Consider the following 20,304-nt stretch of genomic DNA (forward strand, 5'->3'; position numbering starts at 1 on the left):
TAAAGTCTTTCAGAGTGTAGAGTGAGGCATTGGTTTTATCTACAGTTTTGAGCCTTTAAAGGGGAGGTCCTCTACCATTATCTGAACCTCCTTCAACAGCCCCAAAACCCGTTGCATCACAACCGATGTTGAAATCGAGCGGGCCACAGTATCCATGGTATCTAGTGCGGGCTAGAGTGCTATTCTCTCCACTAACTGTCCCTCATGAATGATGGCATGAAATCGGTCTCTGTGTGACTCTGGCAGGTAGTCAATAAAGGTGTTAAGTTTGGCATAGTTCATATGATTTTATTTGTCCGTTAGGGCCTGGTAGTTTGCAATTTGGAATTGAAAATTCGCAGAAGAGCAGGCCTTCCTCACAAACAAGTCAAGTCTTTTCCAGTCCCTATCCTAAGAGGTGGATTTCGAGTGATGCTGATGGCCACTGGAGTTCACTGCATCCACCACAATGGAATCAGGCGAAAAATGAGAGAAGAGAAATGCTATATCCTTGAGTGGTACAGAATACCTTTTGCTGGCTCTTTCACATGTCGGCGTGGCCAGTGCTGGTGCTTACCATATGAGCTTGGCCAGATCCAAAAGCGGCCTCGTTGATGGGGAGGGCAATCCTCGAGGAGGATGTATGTAAAATGTCCAGCAACTTATGGTGGGTGTCCTTCACCTCCTCGAGAGGGATTTTCAGTGTATCCACCACCCTCTTTGTAAGGTCCTGAAAAAGCCTGTAAACCTCTGCCATGGATGCAGGAGGGGGCATCACTGCCTCGTCTGGAGAGGAGGAAGAGAAATTAGATTGCGGTGTGGCCTCCTCTTCTAGTCCAATCTCCTGTTGCTCAAAAATTTCCTCAGGAGGCTCTAGATATGGAGGCAGAGGGAGGGACCTCACGGATTCCCAGGGGGTGACACTAGCTATCCAGGAGGTATGGTGTCTATAGGCCACCCTGAGACAGGCACTTGGAAAAACAAGGTGGGATGGCTGAACTGTCAGAAGGAGTTAGGTAAGCCACAGAGGCCATCACATCATGAACGCCAAAAAGTTGTCTTAGAGAGCTCCAAGCTTCCAAGAGGAAACTTTAGGGCACCCTCATGTGCAGCCATCATCTCAAATTTAATCATTCCAAAACCAAACTGATTATATTTCTCTCCTCTAACTCCTTTATCTCCACTGACTACTATTATCCTTCTGGTCTCCCAGGCCTGCAACCTCAGTGTAATCTGATTTATAACTCACTGTTAACCTCTTCCCACCCCATATCCAGTCTCCATTGCGTCTTCCACATTAACTCAATCAAAAATCCACTCTTTCCTCACTATTCTCCCTGCCAAAATCTTTGTTCATGCACTAGCAGTCACTTGACATGCCGTAAATAATCTTTTAAACTCTCACCATGCATCGATCCAAAAGACTGCTTTAGTAAACTTCCTCTTCTGATCCCCCAACTCCTCCTTCAATCCCTCAACTGGCTTCCTGTCCTTGCTCCATATTCTGTTGAGAGGCTGTCATCCCAATATGTCCCTATCTAGTCAATGCTCTGACCAGTAGACCAAAGGTTACCCATTACCTCAAGGAGGACTTGCTGGTGCCTTAAAAAGAAGGTGAAGTGATGGGACAAAGTGAAATTAACTGTACTTGACACCTTTAATGAAGCTGAATAATCTTGGCAAGAGAAAAAAAACTGTCAAAAAAAATTCCTGGCATAGGGCACCTCAAAGTCAATTACGTGCTTGTACAACACCTGTACCAACGAAACACCAATACTACTCAGGCCTTTAGGTGCTATCACAATAGTTACTAAACCACATTGGAGAATGATTACTCACCTTTTGTCAGAGCAACACCACGAAAGTGTTATAGTGGGCAGTCTCCCAAAGTCCCCCAAGCAAAAAATAAATAAATAAATAAATAAATATACACACACACACTACTGCTTTTAGAACTTCCCCACCAAAAAATGAAAGACAAATGTTCCCCATATCATTGAGGCATATTTGCCAACCCACCTTTATTTATTCACACTTCAGAATTTTCCCAGTAAGCCCTTACCTGACTTAGTTAGATAATATGCCTTTTTATAAAGCGATGCAGTCTAAAAGTTCTGAGATACAAGAGAGAGACTCATGACGACTTTCACAAACCAAAACACTCTGGAAAATAACAGCTGTACTTGCTCAACTGTTCAAGAGCTTGTGTTCTTTCCATGGGGTCATTGCTTAATTACCAAACATCTACTCAGCACATTTAACATTTGAAATGTTTTCAACAACAGTTCATTGCCAAGTAGTTTAATATACACAAATGTCATTTACTTTTTTAAATTAATACAGTACTTGAAAAAGGTGCTGGATTGACAGTCCCAGACAATAAACTTCTCTATTTGGCCACACAATGGACAGTATTGGGTGGTAGCTGTGCCATTACCATGCCATGACAACATGCCTCCGCCACACTGTGAAAGCACTACACCTAAGAGAGCAGGCTCAGTCTTTGTGGCCATTCAATCCATAACTCCTCTGCCAAAACTGCCAACAAGGATGCTAATTATGGTGTTTTTTATAACCAGGACACTTAACTATTGGGAAATGAACTAAGACTACTAATTCATCTAACACAGGCTGCCAGATGGTAGTTTCTGGTCAGTAATGAAGAAGGCTAGCTTTAAAACGGTGAGAGGTGAAAAGCTCACTATATGCATTGTTACCAATCTCCTGAGCCATCTAGTTGCTATAAAGTATTTTTAACTGAATAATCTGTTTTGACTTTGAAGCGATCAGACTGATTAAATGAAAACTGGTATGGAGATGTAGAAATATGTAAAGTGCAACTCTTCCAGAAAGGCAGAAAAATAATATGAAAACAAACGGATACATTCAATGCTTACCCATCTCTTCCTTTACTGACAATTTTAACTTCAAAATAGTATATTCCACAGGCTGCAGGTATAGGATGTGTGGCTCGAACTGAAGCAGCATCCTTTGGAGTTTTGCCATGACCTGCAAAACAGTCACATTAAAAATCTAAAGTATATTTTAAATTAGTGAACTGTAGAAGTGCAAGTTTGACAGTGTACAAGCCAGTCATTCAAAATAAAGGATTTACTTTGAGTAGTCAATTTACTTCAGTGCATAAAAAATTTCTGATCAGACTCATTATTTGGGTATGGAACAGCATATGAAGCAATGTTCTCTCTTATGAATGTGTTCTAGAATATGCTAGCCATTGTCCCTTGTCTAAACAAGCTGAGAGAGGTACTCAATGTCTGCTGCTTTAAAAAGGCTTTACAGTTATCTGAAAACAAACAATTACAAAACAAGATTCATTCTGTTTGCAATAAAATGTGGATATATGATTGTGACAACAGTCCACATAATAAATCTTGAAAGCGTTGCATGGCTTCTCAGTTGCACAGCATTTACTGATTTTTAGAAACTGAAATGTGATACAGTTGATTTTAATCTACTGCTTGGTATACTTATATTTCTTTAAACAATTTCAAGATATTTTGTTACTATTGTCTACAATAGAACTGTCAGTTACTTTATAGCCAGCACAGTAGGTAGCTTATTTCCATGTTCTGAATTTCTTTGATTTCAACAATGCATTAACCTCATAAAGTCTTCAAACAAGTAAACACAGATCCTACTCTTTTTGTTACAAAACAGCAAATGCTATATCAATCTGCTACTGCAAGAAGTCCTAGTCTCTGTATTTTTGGCCTTGGACAACTGTTTTCATTTTCTAGTTGTGTACTACCTTTAGTAGTGTCATTAATAACCTCTTTTTATCAAAAATTGTTTGAATAATCCAACATTGATTTTTTACTGAAGTTTATATATAGCCTTTATTTATTTTCTGCAGTCAAGTCATGCTCCTGCCATGTACTCAAATTACAAGACTGAATGCATTTATTGTATTTCTCAACGCTGGTAAGTTATAATTATCCCAGGCTGATTCAATTAGAATAATAAGCAAATCTACAGCTCTAGAAGTTCCAGAATAAGTTTTTGTTTTGTTCTTAAGTGCTAGCAGTTCATTGTTTAGATGCCATAAATTAGGTTGCCATACTTGGCTATACAGAAGTCCTTGGGCCTATTAAGCAGCCAAAGCCTTAAAGGGACCTCTCTGAAGCTTGTGAGCAGAGCATGAACTCTGACTGTCCTGTTTAAAGGTGGTACCATTTATTTAGAAATTACTTGTGTAAAAAAAAAATGTCAACCTGTTGCAAGTAAAACCAAAGAACTGACTACAGAAAAAATATGTTCCCAAGTTTACTTTATGCATTTGACAGTGATTTTGTAGTTAAACTGCTTCCACTGTATATTCAAGTCAGTTTCCGCTACGTGTGTGGGCCTTTCATACAACAGAAGAGAAAAACATTTTATGAACTAAGAAAACGCAACTGTAAAGCCACTACTATTGCCAGGGAGACTCAGGAGAAAGTGGCACCCCAAACTACTTCTAACTCATTTTAAAAACTGACATTTCAAGTTTCTGTCCCTTCAAAAGTTTCCTTATTGTTCCTATGTAGGTGCTGAATTTTAAATACAGTTTTTTGTCTCAGATTATCTATGGTTCTCACTTTAGACAGTGAATTCCACTGCAAGTAATGCAGTCAGCTGAGATCTCAAACATTCTAAAGAACATCTGTAAAGCATCCCAACGTTTTTCTCTACATTACCTAAAGTAGAGATCTTTATTTTTAAAGACTATCATAGCCTATCTCTAGTTTATTTTTCATAAGGGTCTTCACGGGATGACAATTTTGAAGTGTACATTTATAATATTTAACTAAGAGCTTTAAAAAAAATCTTCTGCAAAAAGATAGGATCTTACACAGCAGTTTCACTGCCATCCACTACAGGTTTTAGTTTTACTTTGTAGGAGGGGTTACAGACAACTAATTACAATAACTAACTTTTTCAAGTTTAAACTTTGACTTTGTCCAAAAATGTTTTAAAAATTTGGAGGCTACAACATTCTATGAATAGGGCTTCCTGCTTTTATTATAGCAGCTAGACATTCCTGTTGATTACCTTAAAGACTTTTTGGGCATTTACAAATTGAAAATTGGTTCTGAAGTAAAACAGTGTAAAAAAAAAAATCTAAGCATAAAAAAAAAAAAAATCAATCACATTTGAAAAAGCCAGTTGGAACATAATAATTTAGCATCTACTGAAAATGACATTTTTAAGCTTTCAAAAATGTAATATGTAGGCTCAATCCTGCAAAGCTCTAACCCAGAAGTTCTCAAACTTCATTGCATCACGACCCCCTTCTGACAACAAAAATTATTACACAACCCCAGAGGTGGGGACCGAAGCTGAGCCTGCCGGAGACTTGCTGCCCTGGGCAAAGGGGGATGGGAGAGGGGGGGGGAAAAGAGAGCCAAAGCCGAACCCCAAGCCCTGCTGCCCTGGGGGATCCGGGGGGCTTCAGCCCTGGCCCGGGGGGTCCTCTAGCCTGAGCCCCTCTACCCAGGGCTGAAGCCAAAGCCTGAGGCAGCGGGTATCAAGCTTTGGCCCCAAGTGGTGGGGCTTGGGCTTCAGCAAGTTTAACGCCAGCCCTGGTGACGCCATTAGAATGGGGTCATGACCCACATTGGGGTCCTGACCCCCAGTTTGAGAACCACTGCTCTAAGCACATACCTTCACAAACACTGAGTAAAATAGTCCTACTTAAGTCAATGGGAGTACCCATCTGGACAAAGCTATGCATGACCTTACACTCTTTAAATACAGCTTATATAAATACAGTTCCAAAATCTGATTTTTGTTAGTTTTAGCAGACAACTGTGAGCCAGCTGAGAGAGAAATAAGAACAAAACTACTCTCAGTAAACAAATGGGGAAAGGTTTTAATGAGACCAAAAAATGGTCTGTTGAATACTGTCTTACTTCAATTTCTTCCACAGATTACACTTGGCTTTAATCGGGCAAAATTAGATCCCAACTTTGCTGTCTGTGTTACAATGGCAATCAAAACAGAGTCACTTTGTCATTCTTGCACAATGTTGGTTTGGTGGTACTTCAAGTGGTCCTGGAAAAACTATTCAGGATTACCACAACCAGATCCTTCCCTTTTGTTTATTAGGGAAATATAGATATACAACTGGATGCACTGGAAGTCAGCTAGAAGATTTTTAACTTGGCATTAGAGGCAATTCAGAGAGGACTTGTCTTTACATGGAAAGAAAAGACTGCACTGTCAACAAAGGTGTGGTTAATATCTATTCGCCAAAGCCTCACTGAAAAAAATCCTATTGATGGCTATTTATTCAAATTGTATCATTTTTGCCCATTTTGTTTAGGCAATCACCACACAGGTGACCTAAATGAAGTCTGTTTTTAGGAAACAGCAAGTTAAAAAACAAACCAACCAGGATTACTGATTTTTTGTTTTAAAAACTGTACCGCTTATGGTTTTTTCCTATTTAGGTAAATCTCTTTATGATTATCTTTGCAATTAAATCCTGTGCTACTTTTTGGCTTATGATCACATACACAGTATTAGAAAACATAACTATCAGTTAGTTTCAGTGAACATTAACATGTTAGAAGATCACTGGAACATTTTCATTTCACATTTTATTGCGAATGAACAAAAATTTTAAAAATATTTAAATCAATAATTCAAAGATCGTATTTTCATAGTAATTCCATTTTGTTGTGGCCTTTACCCTATAAAAATGGACCTTTATGTCTGATTAACGTTCTCACCTTCAGCTAAGGACTGTTAGATGACAATGAAAGGTATATTAGAAAGTTGACAGAAACATGTTTTTCTGAAATGGTTTTACCTTTCTTGTTTATGAAGATATACCAAGAAAAGTCTAAGTAATCAATGTAAATAGTGCTAGGTCAATTCTAATCAACATGTAAATAGTTTGTGGTGTCCCAGAGGGCTTAATTTCAGCTTATTCCTATTTTATATTTATTTTGTGACCAATTTAAGAAACATAGGTGAGGTATTACCGATGCCCATATATGTATTTTTTTGTGTGTCTAAACCTTGACAAAACTATAGAATTAAGAATCGGAATTTCTGAAATACATAACTGAATGACTGACTCAGAAGTTCTGGGAAGAAATTATGCTGGTTCTGATAGGTGATGTGAGGACAGCTAGATGCTCCCCTCACACACAGTCTCACCATTTTTATGAGGGTATGTTTCAGATGGACAATGTTGTTCAGTTTTGGCAGTGATCTTTGATTTTTGTTTGCCCCTGAGAAAGCATGCTCAAGGCATGTTTTCATCATCTTAATGCCATCAGACTGTAGTCCTTCCTCTTGCACCTTGACCTGGTAACCAATATCTCCTTTTGAGACAGATTTGATTAGTTCAAGTGCTCTATAGTACGCTGACAAAAAGACAATGATCCAGTGAATGCTATTCATGCAGAATGAAGCAGCACAACTGTCAAGGCTGGCAGAAGACATTCTGTCTACCTGAAGCTCTGTATGGACTATCTGGTGGTGGGCAGGAAAATTACAAACCCTCAAATTCCATCAGAGATATGGATTTCCTTTTTCTCATAAACCAAAGAAAACAAAAGCCTCAAATCTGGCAATATGTCAGTATGTTCAAATTATTAAGTGATCTGAAAAAATAATCAGAGGACAGACTGATTGTGGCTTTTTCACACAATTATTTTTTCATAGGCATGTTAGGATTTTAAGATATTGCACACTAATATCTGGGAGGTCAAAATATGGCCTGCAAATGACATACTGACCTCTACATTTTTTCCATACAGCTCACTCGATGGCAGGATTTTCCTACCTTTAACTTACTTCTCTCCTCTTCCCTTCATCTTCAATATTTCACAAAGAAAACCTCCCATCAGAGAGGCAAGTTCACTTGGGATATTAAACAGGAGGGGAAACAAAAGTGAAAGAAACAGGTGGAAGGGAAAAGAAGAGGGAAAATGTTTTGGGGGAAAAAATGATGTTATCAGAACAGTGCCACTCACAGATAAGGAACAAATGCCTCCAGAAAAGTTGATTCTATCAGAATGTTGCAGGGGCAACAGAGGAATCTTAAATAAATGTGTTTAAGATACAAAAACAAGACAGAGGAAGAAGGATGATTTAGTTGGTGTTGGTCCTGCTTTCAGCTGGACTAGATGACCTCCTGAGGTCACTTCCAACCCTATGATTCTAAGGGAGTCATTTTTTTGGGTCTTGTATGCTTCTCGACTGTATCTATTTTTCAAGTGGACTGATGGAGGATCCCACAAATCTCTCCCCAATCCAAATGTGCCAATCAAGATCTTTACAAAAACAAACTATCTCCTGTTCTTTCCCCATTGCCTAGATAGCTGAAGGTGTACTTACTGCCTGTGCCAGCACTTTACAAAATTAGAGAGGCTGAACCTTTTCTTTAATTGGAGCCCTATTTGAAATTGTTTTGCAATGGGTGACATTCTATACAATGCAAGAACACAGTTGATACCATCTTTCCTTATTTCCATCATCCATTCTCCATCCTGACCTATTTTCTTTTTGTTTTGTCTTGCTTGTTTTTGTCTCTTAATGTTTTGTTTTTTTCTCATTTATTTTCTTTTAGTTCTCCCCTCACAAATAGGTACAGAGAAGTGGGGGTGGTGTCTGTTGGTGCCACTCATAGCTTAGCCAAAAGTTGCAAAAGCAAAGAAGCAAAGCTTGGGCTACCAGCCTATATAGGAGCTACTCCAATGCCCGTCTACCGGCTTGTCTACACTTAAAAGACTACAATGGCACAGCTATACCAATGTAAATTCTTAGTGTAGACCAGGCCAAAATTAAAGGTGACAATGGAACAGGGAGGGAAAAGATGGGCAGTTTTCAAGGAGCCATTCACTGCTTTAATAATATAGCACATTTCAGTTAAAGGAAGGAGAGGAGGCTATGTGTATTACAGTTGCCCCTCACCCACTCCACTTCTGATCCACGTTCCCCCGGACTAGTCTGGTGACCCCTAGTAGTCTATTCATCCTTAACCCCCGCATTGTCAAGTAAGATTAAGTTAACAGTAATTGGTGACACAACTTAGTCAATGTACTTTTATGGCAACTATCTCCCTAGTTTTCGAGTGCCCAATGTTCACTAAGTAGTCGCCCACGTTTCAAAAACACATGGTTACATCCTGCTGGTGGGAGGGATGAGGAATACGGCAAAGAGAAAAACAACTATATTATCACATTAAAACAGATCAGAAAGATTCTATATCTACCTGATTGTAAACTATTATTTAAAACACACAGCAAAAAACAAAAATACAAGTGGGAGGACTTGCTAACCATAAAGCTACACCCTCGCTATGAGAATCTTTACAGCAGCCAGATCCCAGTACACACAAAATACTCCTAAAAATATCAAAGTAATAAAAATCCAAACAAAAGCCAGAAAACTCAAATATAAGGACATACTGTTAATATTAACTTACTCTAGGTGTCCTCCAAACAAAATACAAACCAAAAAGGCTAAAATAAGGCTTACCAAATTTATTGGCTTTTGTATGTTTGCATCAAACTTTGAGTTACTTAAAATGAATATTTTGCATTTAATATAGATTAGGACCTGTCTATTGTAGGTTATTTTACAGAATACATCTAACCTTTCTTGGCACCCAAATCATATGATTTGTGTTTTGTGTTGCCATCTTCCTCCTGTTTGAATCAACTGTAAAATGTTTCTCAAGAATTCACTTGAGCTTCACCTCTGTAAACTTTGAAAAAGGGTAACCACACGGCTTTGGGGTTATTCCTCCCCGCCCCCATACTCATTTTGACTACAATCTGACCTCGCCTTCGTTGCCAACCCAGAAGCTGCTTTTAATCTGAAGCACTTCTACTTTAGGACTTGGGCGTGGAATGCCAGATGTGTGTTTTTTCAGGTCAGAGTGAACTCATGTTTCTAGCTTATATGACATTTTCTCAACAACCAATACTTAAAGTACTTTATTGTTATCTCTGGCTGATTTACATGAGCATATGTAATTTGTATATCTTTTCTTCTGAAATAAAAGCCTTACAATACTGTAAACTGATCTGTGAGAAACCTGAGCACAAAGTATGAGATTATTTTCTCCTACATTTTAAATTAATCTTGAATATTACCCACACTACTACTCTCAACATTATGTATAGTACTTATACAGGGACTATAATCAGGGACTACTTTTAATTCTATTATTTCATAAATGTTTCATTTCCTACAAATCAAGATGTGTTTTCTCGGTGGCTTCCCCTCCCTGACATTTCCGTGTTTAGTAGTTTTACATTTACTGATCTTATAACTCCCTATAACCCTTGTTCGCTCCATTTCTAGACAAAAAGCATTTCATCCTGCTTATTTTTGTAGCTAGACACGACACCAAGCCGATTCTGCTTTATTCTCCTGCTTGTCCTCAAACTCGTTTGATAGCAGAATCGACAGGCTGAGAAAGTCTACTAGTTTATAGCCCCCCCATCCCAAAAATCCAGAGTGAGAAAGGAGAAAAGATCTGATGGGCCTTTCCCCTCCTCTCCCACAGGTTTATATTGGGGGGAGGGGGAAACGGGGAATCCGGATCATCACCCCCGGTAATGTAAACTCTTTAGCAGATTCCAGAAAGAGTTATTTTTTGTTATGTCTTCTTCCCGATCAAGCTGGTGCCTTTCCCAAGAGGTGAGGAGGTGAGGAGGGGACCCAGTAGGGGAGTAGACTTAAGTAGAAGGGGCACTGAGGTGAGAAGCCAGGAGCCCAAGTCCCCCTCCTCCAGGGAACTGGGCAAAGGGCCCCATGGGGACTGCATGTGTACATGCTCCCCTCACCCCCAGGATGTGTGAGTCTATATAGAGAGAGACGTGGCCTAGCTCCCGGCTCCATGGGGGAGAGGGCCCCGGGTCCAGGCGGAAGGTGGGCAGAAGGGGGCGCCCCCACTGTGGGGCCGGGCCCTGCATCCAGCCCAGGGCGGGCGCCCCCCGGCGGGCCGGGCTCTCACCTTTGTAGTGCACCCGCAGGTTGTTCTGCGAGAGGCCGATGTAGCTGAATTTGTCCTTCGGGCTCCAGGAGCGGGGCAGCGGTGTTTCCTGTTCGTCCACGGCCGGGTAGAGCCGCTTCAGCCGCCGCTTCAGCTCCTTCTCCTGCTCGTTGAGGGCCGGGTCCCCGTGCGGGAAGGCGGCCGGGGCGCTGCTCCCCGCCGGCAGGCCCAGGGCGGGCAGGGGCCCGGCGGCGGGCGGGGGCGGGGGAGGCGGCGGGGCCGCGGTGGCCGGTGGCGGGGGAGGCGGCGGGTGGAGCAGTAGCGCGGCGGCCGCCGGGGCCGAGGCCGGAGCGGGGCCGGCGCTAGCGGCGGGGGCGGCGATCCCCGAGGCCTGGGGAGCCGCCGTCAACGGAAGCTGCTGCTGTTGCCCGGACATCCCGGCCTCCGCCACCTCCTGCTGCGGCGGCTGTCTGCGGACGGTCTCCGGGGCGGGCAGGCCCGGGCACTGCGGAGCAAGGCGGGGTGGGGGGGGGGGGGCGGCGGTTTAGACGGGCAGCCCGGAACCGGAGTCGGGGAAGGGGGGAGGAAGGCGGCGGTTACAGACCCGGGGCTAGTGGGGAGGGGGCGCGCGCGGGGGGCTCGGGCCGCTGCGCAAGACAGAGGGGAGGGAGTGAGAACGCGAGACGCCGCGGCTGGTCCCCAGGCCGGCGCCAGACGCTGCTGCTGCTGCGGTGGAACGTCCCGGATCAGCTGAGCAGCTCCCCGCGGCGGCGCGAGGAGGAGGAGGAGCTTCCGCCAATCACAGGGCGCGAGGGCGGTGGCCAATGCGCTACTGCACGAGAGAAGGCGTGAAGGCGAAGGAGTCTGGGCCGCGCGGTGCTGCTGCACCGGGGCTAGTGCAAAGCGTGGCTGCTGCAAGGGAGGGCTGCATGTTTGCCATGGTCTTAGTCTCCTCCGAGCCTGGGACCCTCCTGTCCCGGTCCTGCTTGGCGGAGGGGACTGAGCAGGGACTAGCTCAGGCTACGAGCGACTGCCTGGAGGAGGGACGGCGGTCTGCAGCTCCACCGGCGCCAGCAAAAATCCTGTGGGGTCTCCCCAGCCCACTCTCACCCCTGAGCCAAGAGGGGTGGGATCGAGCAGTCCTGGGGGTGAAGCAGCCCCATGCAGGCTTGTGTAGAGTGAGGCACAGTCTTGGGGGACTGAGGGAGGAAACTGCCCTGCTGTACTAGTGGCAGCCAGCACCCTTCACAGGCATTAATAGGATCACACTTGCCTCAGGGTGCTACTGTCCAAGAATCCTATTTTATAGACTGGGTTTGTTGATTTCAGGCAAGGAGCCTTCTGCTCTGCAAAGGATAACACTGTTCTGTGGAGGGGTCTAGGCATTTGTTGCTTAGCATGTATTTGATCTTAAAAGAATGATACCTCTTAGATTGTCAGGAAAAAAATAATCTACAGTTATTACAAGGAACACCTTTGATTATTGTATATGAAAGAAATTAGAGTATCAATTCCTAAACTATGGCCCATGGAGTGAGTACTTCCTTGTGGTCTACAAGAGTTGCTCCTCCCATAGAGTGGGTTTTTCTCCCTGGTTCCAGGTACTAAAATTCAATACATTCATACTACAGCTATTCACAAAGCGCTCACTCCATATCTGACCCATCAGTCCTCATCCTCAAAGGCAACCTACAACATAACAGTTTCAAAGGATGAGCCTGGGAGCTTACATTCATAACTTTGGCTGACACTAAAAATCATTGTCTTAATAAAGATACTGGATTATGGTTTATTACAACAATCTGTAACCCACTAACCCTCATTTTTGTCCTATGACTATAGCAGTGTTAACAGGCCATTTCACCTGGAATGGTCCCTTAATTTAGCGTAAGTCAGTGGTTCTCAACCTATTTACCATTGCGAGCTGCATATGCAGCTCTCTATGTTATGTGAGCTGTATCCAAACACTATATATGTAACTATCTGTATGGCCATGAGGATGTCAATGGGCTGTAGCTATGTGCTGATTGGGCCTCAAGTGGCCCCCGAGCCATGGGCTTAGAACCACTGGCATAAGTAGTTAGCACATATTCTATCTGCTCAAGGTTGTATTTAGCTGTGACACTGGGAGTATCTATCCCAGACCTGAAGAAGAGTTCTGTGGAACTCAAAAGCTTGTCTCTCTCACCAATAGAAGTTAATCCAATAAATAGGGCCCTACCACATTCGTGGCCATGAAAAACCCATCACGGACCGTGAAGTCTGGTCTTTTGTGTGTTTTTACCCTATACTATGCAGATTTTACAGGGGAGACCAGCGTTGGTCAAATTGGGGGTCCTGACCCAAAAGAGAGTTGCGGGGGGGGGGTTATTTTAGGGGAGTTGTAGTATTGCCACCCATACTTCTGTGCTGACTTCAGAGCTGGGTGGCTGAACAGCAGCGGCTGTTGGCCAGGCACCCAGCTCTAAAGGCAGCGCCCGCTAGCAGCAGCACAGAAGTAAGGGTGGCAATACCATAACATGCCATCCTTACTGCTGCGCCGCTGCTAGCAGGGTGCTGCCTTCAGAGCTGGGCTCCCAGCCAGCCACCTCCGCTCTCCATCTGCCCAACTCTGAAGGCAGCACTGCTGCCGGGAGCAATGCAGAAGTAAGGGTAGCAGTACTGCAACCCTCCCTACAGGGCTGTCCTTAGGCATAGGCAGCATACGCAGCTGTGTAGGGCACCATGAAATTTGGGGCACCAAATTGCCCCAAATTTCATGGTGCCCTAGGCAGCTGCGTGCTGCATACGCGGCTGCACCAGCCCCGGTGACCAGCCCTATCCCTCGTCCATCCCCCACTGTGGGCTGCGCCCACTGCAAGGGGCAGGGCCATCCCTAGGGGAGTGTGGGGCCCAGGACAACTCCCTCCGCCCCACCTCTTACCCTTCCGCCCTGCTCCACCCCCGGCCCACCCCCATTCCACCTCTTCCCCCAGCCGCCCCGTACTCACCAGCAGCGGCGGGAAGCGGACCAACATGGCCCCAGCCCGCTCCGTTTCCCTTGCCCCAGCCGTGTAGCTGGGGGAGGGAGGGGCTGGGGAAAGGTCCCCACACGCACACTCACGGGCAGCAGCGGGAAGCGGACCAACATGGCCCCAGCCTGTTCCACTCCGCCAGCTCCCAGCCATGTCGCTCCGCTTCCCACTGCTGGTGAGTGCAGGGAGCTTGGGGAAAGGATCGCCCCCCGCACTCTCCGGAGGCGGGAAGCGGAGCGATGCGACTCCAGCCCGCTCCGCTTCCCTTGCCCCGTCCCCAGCCATGTTGCTCGGGGGAGGGGGGTTGGGGAAAGGTCCCCCACTGCACTCACCAGCGGCAGGAAGCGGAGCGCCACGGCTGGGAGCAGGCAGAGTGGAGTGGGCTGGGGCCGGGCTGCTCTGCTTCCGCTGCTGCCAGTGAGTGTAGGGGGGCGATCCCTTCCCAAGCCCCCTCCCCTGAGCGAGACGGCTGGGGCAGGGGCAAGGGAAGCAGAGCAGGCAGCTGCTCCTGGCCCACCGGCTAATCCCCCGGCCCACTCTGGGCCTGCGGGGCCCCCAAAAGTGCCCCCAACAGCTCCTGCCTCCCGACCCTGGGGGAGGGAGGCTTGGGGGGGGCTGCGTAGGGCATCCAAATGGCTAGGGACAGCCCTACCTCCCTACAATAACCTTGCAAACCCCTTCCCCCCCAAAAAACCACTCCTTTTTGAGTCAGGACCCCTACAATTACAACACCATGAAATTTCAGATTTAAAGAGCTGAAATAATTAAATTTATGATTTTTAAAATCCTATGACCATGAAATTGACCAATAAGGACCGTGAATTTGGTAGGGCCCTACCAATAAATGATATTACATCACCACCTTCTCTCTTTAATATCCTGGGATTAACATGGCTACAACAACACTGCATACAATCTTTCTTTTAGCAAATAGTCCATACTATGAGAAAGTTTGAGAACTCCTGGATTAAAGAGGGAGGGGAAAAAATGTTCTTATTTCTCCCATGTGTTTACTTTGTGGTTTTGACAGTGCTTTGAATAGTTAGTTTCATTGTAGTCAAGTAGTTGGTCAGCTACCTGTGCAAGTCTCTCACACAGCTACTTAGGGCATGTCTTCACTACCCGCCGGCTCGGTGGGTAGCAATCGATCTATTGGGGATCAACTTATCGCGTCTAGTGAAGACACGATAAAATCGATCCCCGATGGCTCTGCCGTCGACTCCGGAAATCCACCGCGGCAAGAGGCGGAAGCGGAGTCAACGGCAGCACGGCAGCGGTCGACTCGCCGCCGTCCTCACAGCCAGGTAAGTCGACCTAAAATACGCAACTTCAGCTACGCTATTCACGTAGCTGAAGTTGCGTATCTTAGGTCGACACCCCTCCCCCCCCCCCCCCCCCCCCCGTAGTGTAGACCTAGCCTTAGAAAACATTTAAGAAACAGAAAAATTTGAAAGCCATAAGTATTGGAGGGGAGGCTCAAGTGCACGCAGAGTACCTGAAACAAATTTTAAATAAATTATTTTAGATAGCAAGACTTTAAGTTGGCAGTGGCTCAAGACAAGAATGAAAATAGGAAATTAAAAGAGGAGATAATCTTCATTCCATAGTTCTGGGTGGCAGTGGTGTAATAAAGGTATTGCATTCAGGAATGCTGGTAAGAGACTAATTATTATTTCCTGTATCTAGTCAAATGACATGGGTCAGAGTTATAAAATGTACCTCTGATATATGTGAGGGCTCTGTATATATGGTCTCTAGCAACTACAGTTTTTGGTTTAGGGTTTTTTGATCAAATGGAAAGAAAGCATAAATACCATTAACAAAAAAACAAACAAACAAAAAAACCAACCCTGCTGCAACTCCAATTAATAAAAACACACAAATAGAAACATCTAGGACAGAGGTAAAAAATGAATTGCCATACTGGATTAGATCTGAGATCCATGTAATCCATTACCTTGTCTCAGACAGTGGCCAGTACCTGATGCTTCAGAGGCAAATGTAAGAACACCATGCCAGCACAGGGACCCCCACATTACATCTTATCCTGATTGCCAATACAGTCAGAAACTGGCCTAAACCTTGCAAGTTTAATGATTTAGCATCCCCAATTAATAGGCAACAGGTTTAAAACAAACAAAAGGAAGAATTTCTTCATAAAACGCACAGTCAACCTGTGGAACTCTTTGCCAGAGGATTTTTTAAAGGCCAAGACTATAACTGGCTTCAAAAAAGAACTAGATAGTTCATGGAGAATAGGTCCATCAATAGCTATTAGCCATGATGGGCAGGGATGCAAAACCATGCTCTGAAGTGACCTTAGCCTCTGTTTGCCAGAAGCTGGGAATGGGCAACAGGGGATGGATCACTTGATGATATCCTGTTCTGTTCATTCCCTCTGAAGCACCTGGCATTGGCCACTGTTGGCAGACATAATACTGGGCTCTATGGACCATTGCTCTGACCCCGTATGGCCATTCTTATGTTCTAATTTTTTGTTAGCAGTAACTGTTTTAATTCTGGATATTCATGTTATCCATACAACTGCCCAGTCCCTTTTTGAATCTTCCTGAGGTCTTGGCCTCAACAACTTCCTGTGGCAAGGAGTTCCATGGTCTAATTACGTGTTGTGTGCAAAAGTATTTCCTTTTATTCGTTTTGAATTTGCAACCTTTTTATGCCTGTCCCTTTGTTCCTGTACTAAGAGACAGGGAGAGCAGAAGTTCCTGCTCTGCCTTTTCTACCCATTCATTATTTTAATATACTTTTACTATCTCCCATTTTATTCATCTCCTTTTTAAGGTAAATAATCTCAGTCTTTTCAATCTGTCTTCACATAAGAGTTTTTCCATGTTCCTAATCATTCTTGTATGCAGTGGTGTTGTAGCTGTGTCAGTCCCAGGCTATTAGAGAGGTAAGGTAGGTGAGGTTATATCTTTTATTGGACCAACTTCTCAAAAGAGTTGTCTTTCTCACCAACAGAAGTTGGTCCAGTAAAAGATATTACCTAAAGCCACCTTGCTCTAATCATTCTTGTCATCCTTTGTGCTACAAGACCAATTGCCCTTGCTCCCATTCTTCTCATATCCTTTTTGATATGGAGTGAGCAGCAACACACACAGTATTCCAGGTGAGGCCACACGATAAAGGCATTATAATATTTTCTGTATTATTCTCATTCCTTATGTATCCTAACATTTTGTTTGCTTTTTGAATGCAGCTGCATATTGAGCCTCTTCCCCAAGATGTCTATAGTGATGCCCAAGTCCCCTTCCTGAGCTGATACATACCTTATGAGGTTCTAAATTAACTAAGAAATTTACATTTTTCCCTCCAATATGCAGTATCTTGCAGTTATTGACCTTGAATGTCATTTGTCATCATGTTGTCCATTCATCTAGCTTTCTTAGGCCTTCCTGAAGTTCTTTACAGTCCCTGCTGGTTTTGGCTAACCTAAATAACTTTGCGTCATCAGCAACTTTTGCCACCTCACTACTCACCCCACCCTTTTCCCCCCCACATACAGTAGAACCTCAGAGTTATGAACACCAGAATTACGAACTGACCGGTCAACCACACTCCTCATTTGGAAGTACACAATAAGGCAGCAGCAGAGACCAAAAGAAAAGAACAGTACAGTACCATGTTAAACATAAACTACTAAAAAAATAAAACAGAAAGTTTTTAAAAAAGATTTGACAAAGTAAGAAAACTGTTTCTGTGCTTGTTTCATTTAAATTAAGATGGTTAAAAGCAGCATTTTTCTTTGCATAGTCAAATTTCAAAGCTGTATTAAGTCAATGTTCAGTAGTAAGCTTTTGAAAGAACAACTCTAATGTTTTGTTCAGAGTTATGAACAACCTCCATTCCTGAGGTGTTCATAACTCTGAGGTTCTACTATACAAATTAAACACAGAACCTACTACTAGCACGTGAGGCAACCAACCCACTGATCAGCTTCTGCAATGTTGAAAATGACCATTTAATCTTACAGGCTGGGTAAGGTAATATCTTTTATTGCACCAATTTCTGTTGGAGAGAGAGAAGCTTGGGGGTGGGGGTGGGGAAACACGGCTACAACTACAATGCATATATTTAGTCCTACTCTTTGTTTTCTATTTCCTAGCCAGATTATGATCCATGACAGAACTTTGCCTCTCACCCATGATTACTTGTCAAGGCCTTTTGAAAGTCTAAATAAATTAGCAGCCAGTTCTCCTTTATCCTCTAGTTTATTGACACAAAGAATTCTAACAGATTAATAGATCAGTCAGAAATAATTTTCTTTTGCACAAGCCATGCTGGTTAGACCCTACCTCCCATTTTTTAAAATTCTAATTTTAAATGAGCATTTCAACCAATGAATAGATAACGTGAGTGCCCTGACAATAGAAGGGATTATTTTGCCTCCTGTTGGACATCTGTCAACAGCTATTATCTTTTAACCTTAATGATTTTCTCATTACATAGACACTTCTTCTTGCAAAAGAAGGCATTTTGCAAGGCCCGTTCAGCTGCACAGGTGGATCCACTACTTGCATCCGGTGTTTACTACTCCTCATGTTTTTCATCATCATTCAATGAGTAGGAGTAGGTCGCTTCTGTTTTTAAGTGATGTCAGGAGTAACATTGTGGCCATCTTCAAGAAAGAGAGAGCCAGTATTCTCCTTTGTTCTCTTTAGACATCTTCTATTCTTCCTGCAGGATTGACCCTTGGGATAGTTATGATGTATGACGTCTACCTGGAGGGTTTCTATCAAGCTCTTCGCTATTTGATCTGACTTTTCTGAAAACCTGTTTGCCCATATGTTGAAAGAATTGCCAAAGTGAGTCACTTATGATTTATGGGCTATCGTCAGTTATTAACTTTGTGGAATCTAATAGCGAGCAAGCTGCAATTTACAATGTTGCTATAGTGTTACTCATGTATAGCACAACAATTCTATTTTTATAAAACTGGGTAATCCATTAATACAAGTGTTTTTGTTTAAGTAACAATATACCTGTCCCAACTTTAGACAAAGGGCAAAACAGGAATCTCACATGGTTTCAATGATGCTTTTGCATTCTGCTTCTTATGTTTATTTTAGATTTCCACATGGATACTTTATCTTCAATTACAGCATTTATGCCTGGTATGAAAAGGACATCCTGGGCTCTATGTTTACACATTTAATACCCAGATGGGCACTGTGTCTTATGCTAAGCATTACAAACCTCCTGGTGTGCAGCACTATGATATGGGATTCTGTACAAAGCACACTATATGCAGCAACTTAATCCTTATTGGCCTATTATATTTTCATGTTTGGAGATACCTAGGCTGCTTTTCTGTTGGCCATCGAATTAGAATTACTCACTGTCGTGAGGGTGGATTATGTTGCATTACTTATTTCAGCTTGTCAAATTTTGTTTTGGAAATAGGTAGTAATACTTGAGTCATATTTACTTCAAATCTCTTTTCCTTGTTGCTGTCACAATACATAGAAATTCATAAACGCATATAAGCCATAGGCAGTTCTTTACCAGGCTCCAAATTTACATTTCAGAACAAGTATTTTTGCAAGTTCACAAGCTAAAGCATACACTTTGCACAATAACAGAAAGACATTTTTAGGAGCTCATTGGAATAGATCTGTAAGCAAAAGTTTTCAGTCTGCATCATCTGGCCTAGTGTGCAAGTGTCCTATTCTGACTAAAATGTCAAAACAGGCACAGAAATTAAATACCTAGCAAATGTGAATAAAAAGCCTTGTCGTGAGAGGAAATATATGGGGGAGTGGGATAAAACCTGCCTGGAGTATACTGGCTTATCCGTTTTGTGAAAGCAGAAAATCAAGCTATCATGCTATCTTAGAACAGTTGTTCCCAACTGGTGGGTCATGATGCATTTGTGAGTCACTTTGAAGCAACCCACCTAGCACAAGCAAGTTGGCATGTCTTAAAGTTTGTAATATGTAATGTAAGAAAAATAGTTGTATTTAATCCTGAGTCTAGTTTTAAAATGGACTGGAGTGTGGCGGGGTGAGAAATAGTAATGGCCACAGTTTCCAAAGTGGAGGAATGATCAGTAGCGTAGGTAGGGGGGGAGCAGGGGGAGCAACCGCTCCCCCTGAGCACATTTTCCAAAAGTGGTGCCTTTCCGTGCAGCCAGCACCAGGCTCCGGACGCAGAGTCCGGAGCCGGGTTTTGCGTGCAGCCGCCGGCTGGCTCTCAGCTCCGCACCGCCCTCCCGCATCCCCAGCCCAGCTCGCTGGCTGGCTCCGGGGCTGCAGGCGGCGGTGGCTGGTTGCCTGGCTCCCCGGCAGGAGGAGGAGGAGGCTCCCGCCCGCAGCTGCCCGGCTCACTAAGCTG

At 43.7% G+C, this 20,304-nt stretch overlaps 1 protein-coding gene across 1 annotated transcript in view; it reads right to left on the reverse strand.

The window, feature by feature from the left end:
- The window catches only part of RANBP9 (RAN binding protein 9), a 69,312-nt gene extending 57,940 nt beyond the window's left edge, over nt 1-11,372 (reverse strand). The window contains exons 1-2 of the mRNA XM_065398670.1: nt 10,958-11,372; nt 2,877-2,988 (exon numbers count right to left, since the gene is read on the reverse strand). Coding sequence (XP_065254742.1) covers nt 2,877-2,988; nt 10,958-11,372 — 527 coding nt within the window. The remainder of the gene's footprint in view (nt 1-2,876; nt 2,989-10,957) is intronic.
- Nucleotides 11,373-20,304: the final 8,932 nt, after the last annotated feature.

The sequence above is a fragment of the Emys orbicularis genome, chromosome 2 (genome assembly GCF_028017835.1).
Source record: "Emys orbicularis isolate rEmyOrb1 chromosome 2, rEmyOrb1.hap1, whole genome shotgun sequence".
Classification (NCBI taxonomy): Eukaryota; Metazoa; Chordata; order Testudines; family Emydidae; genus Emys; species Emys orbicularis.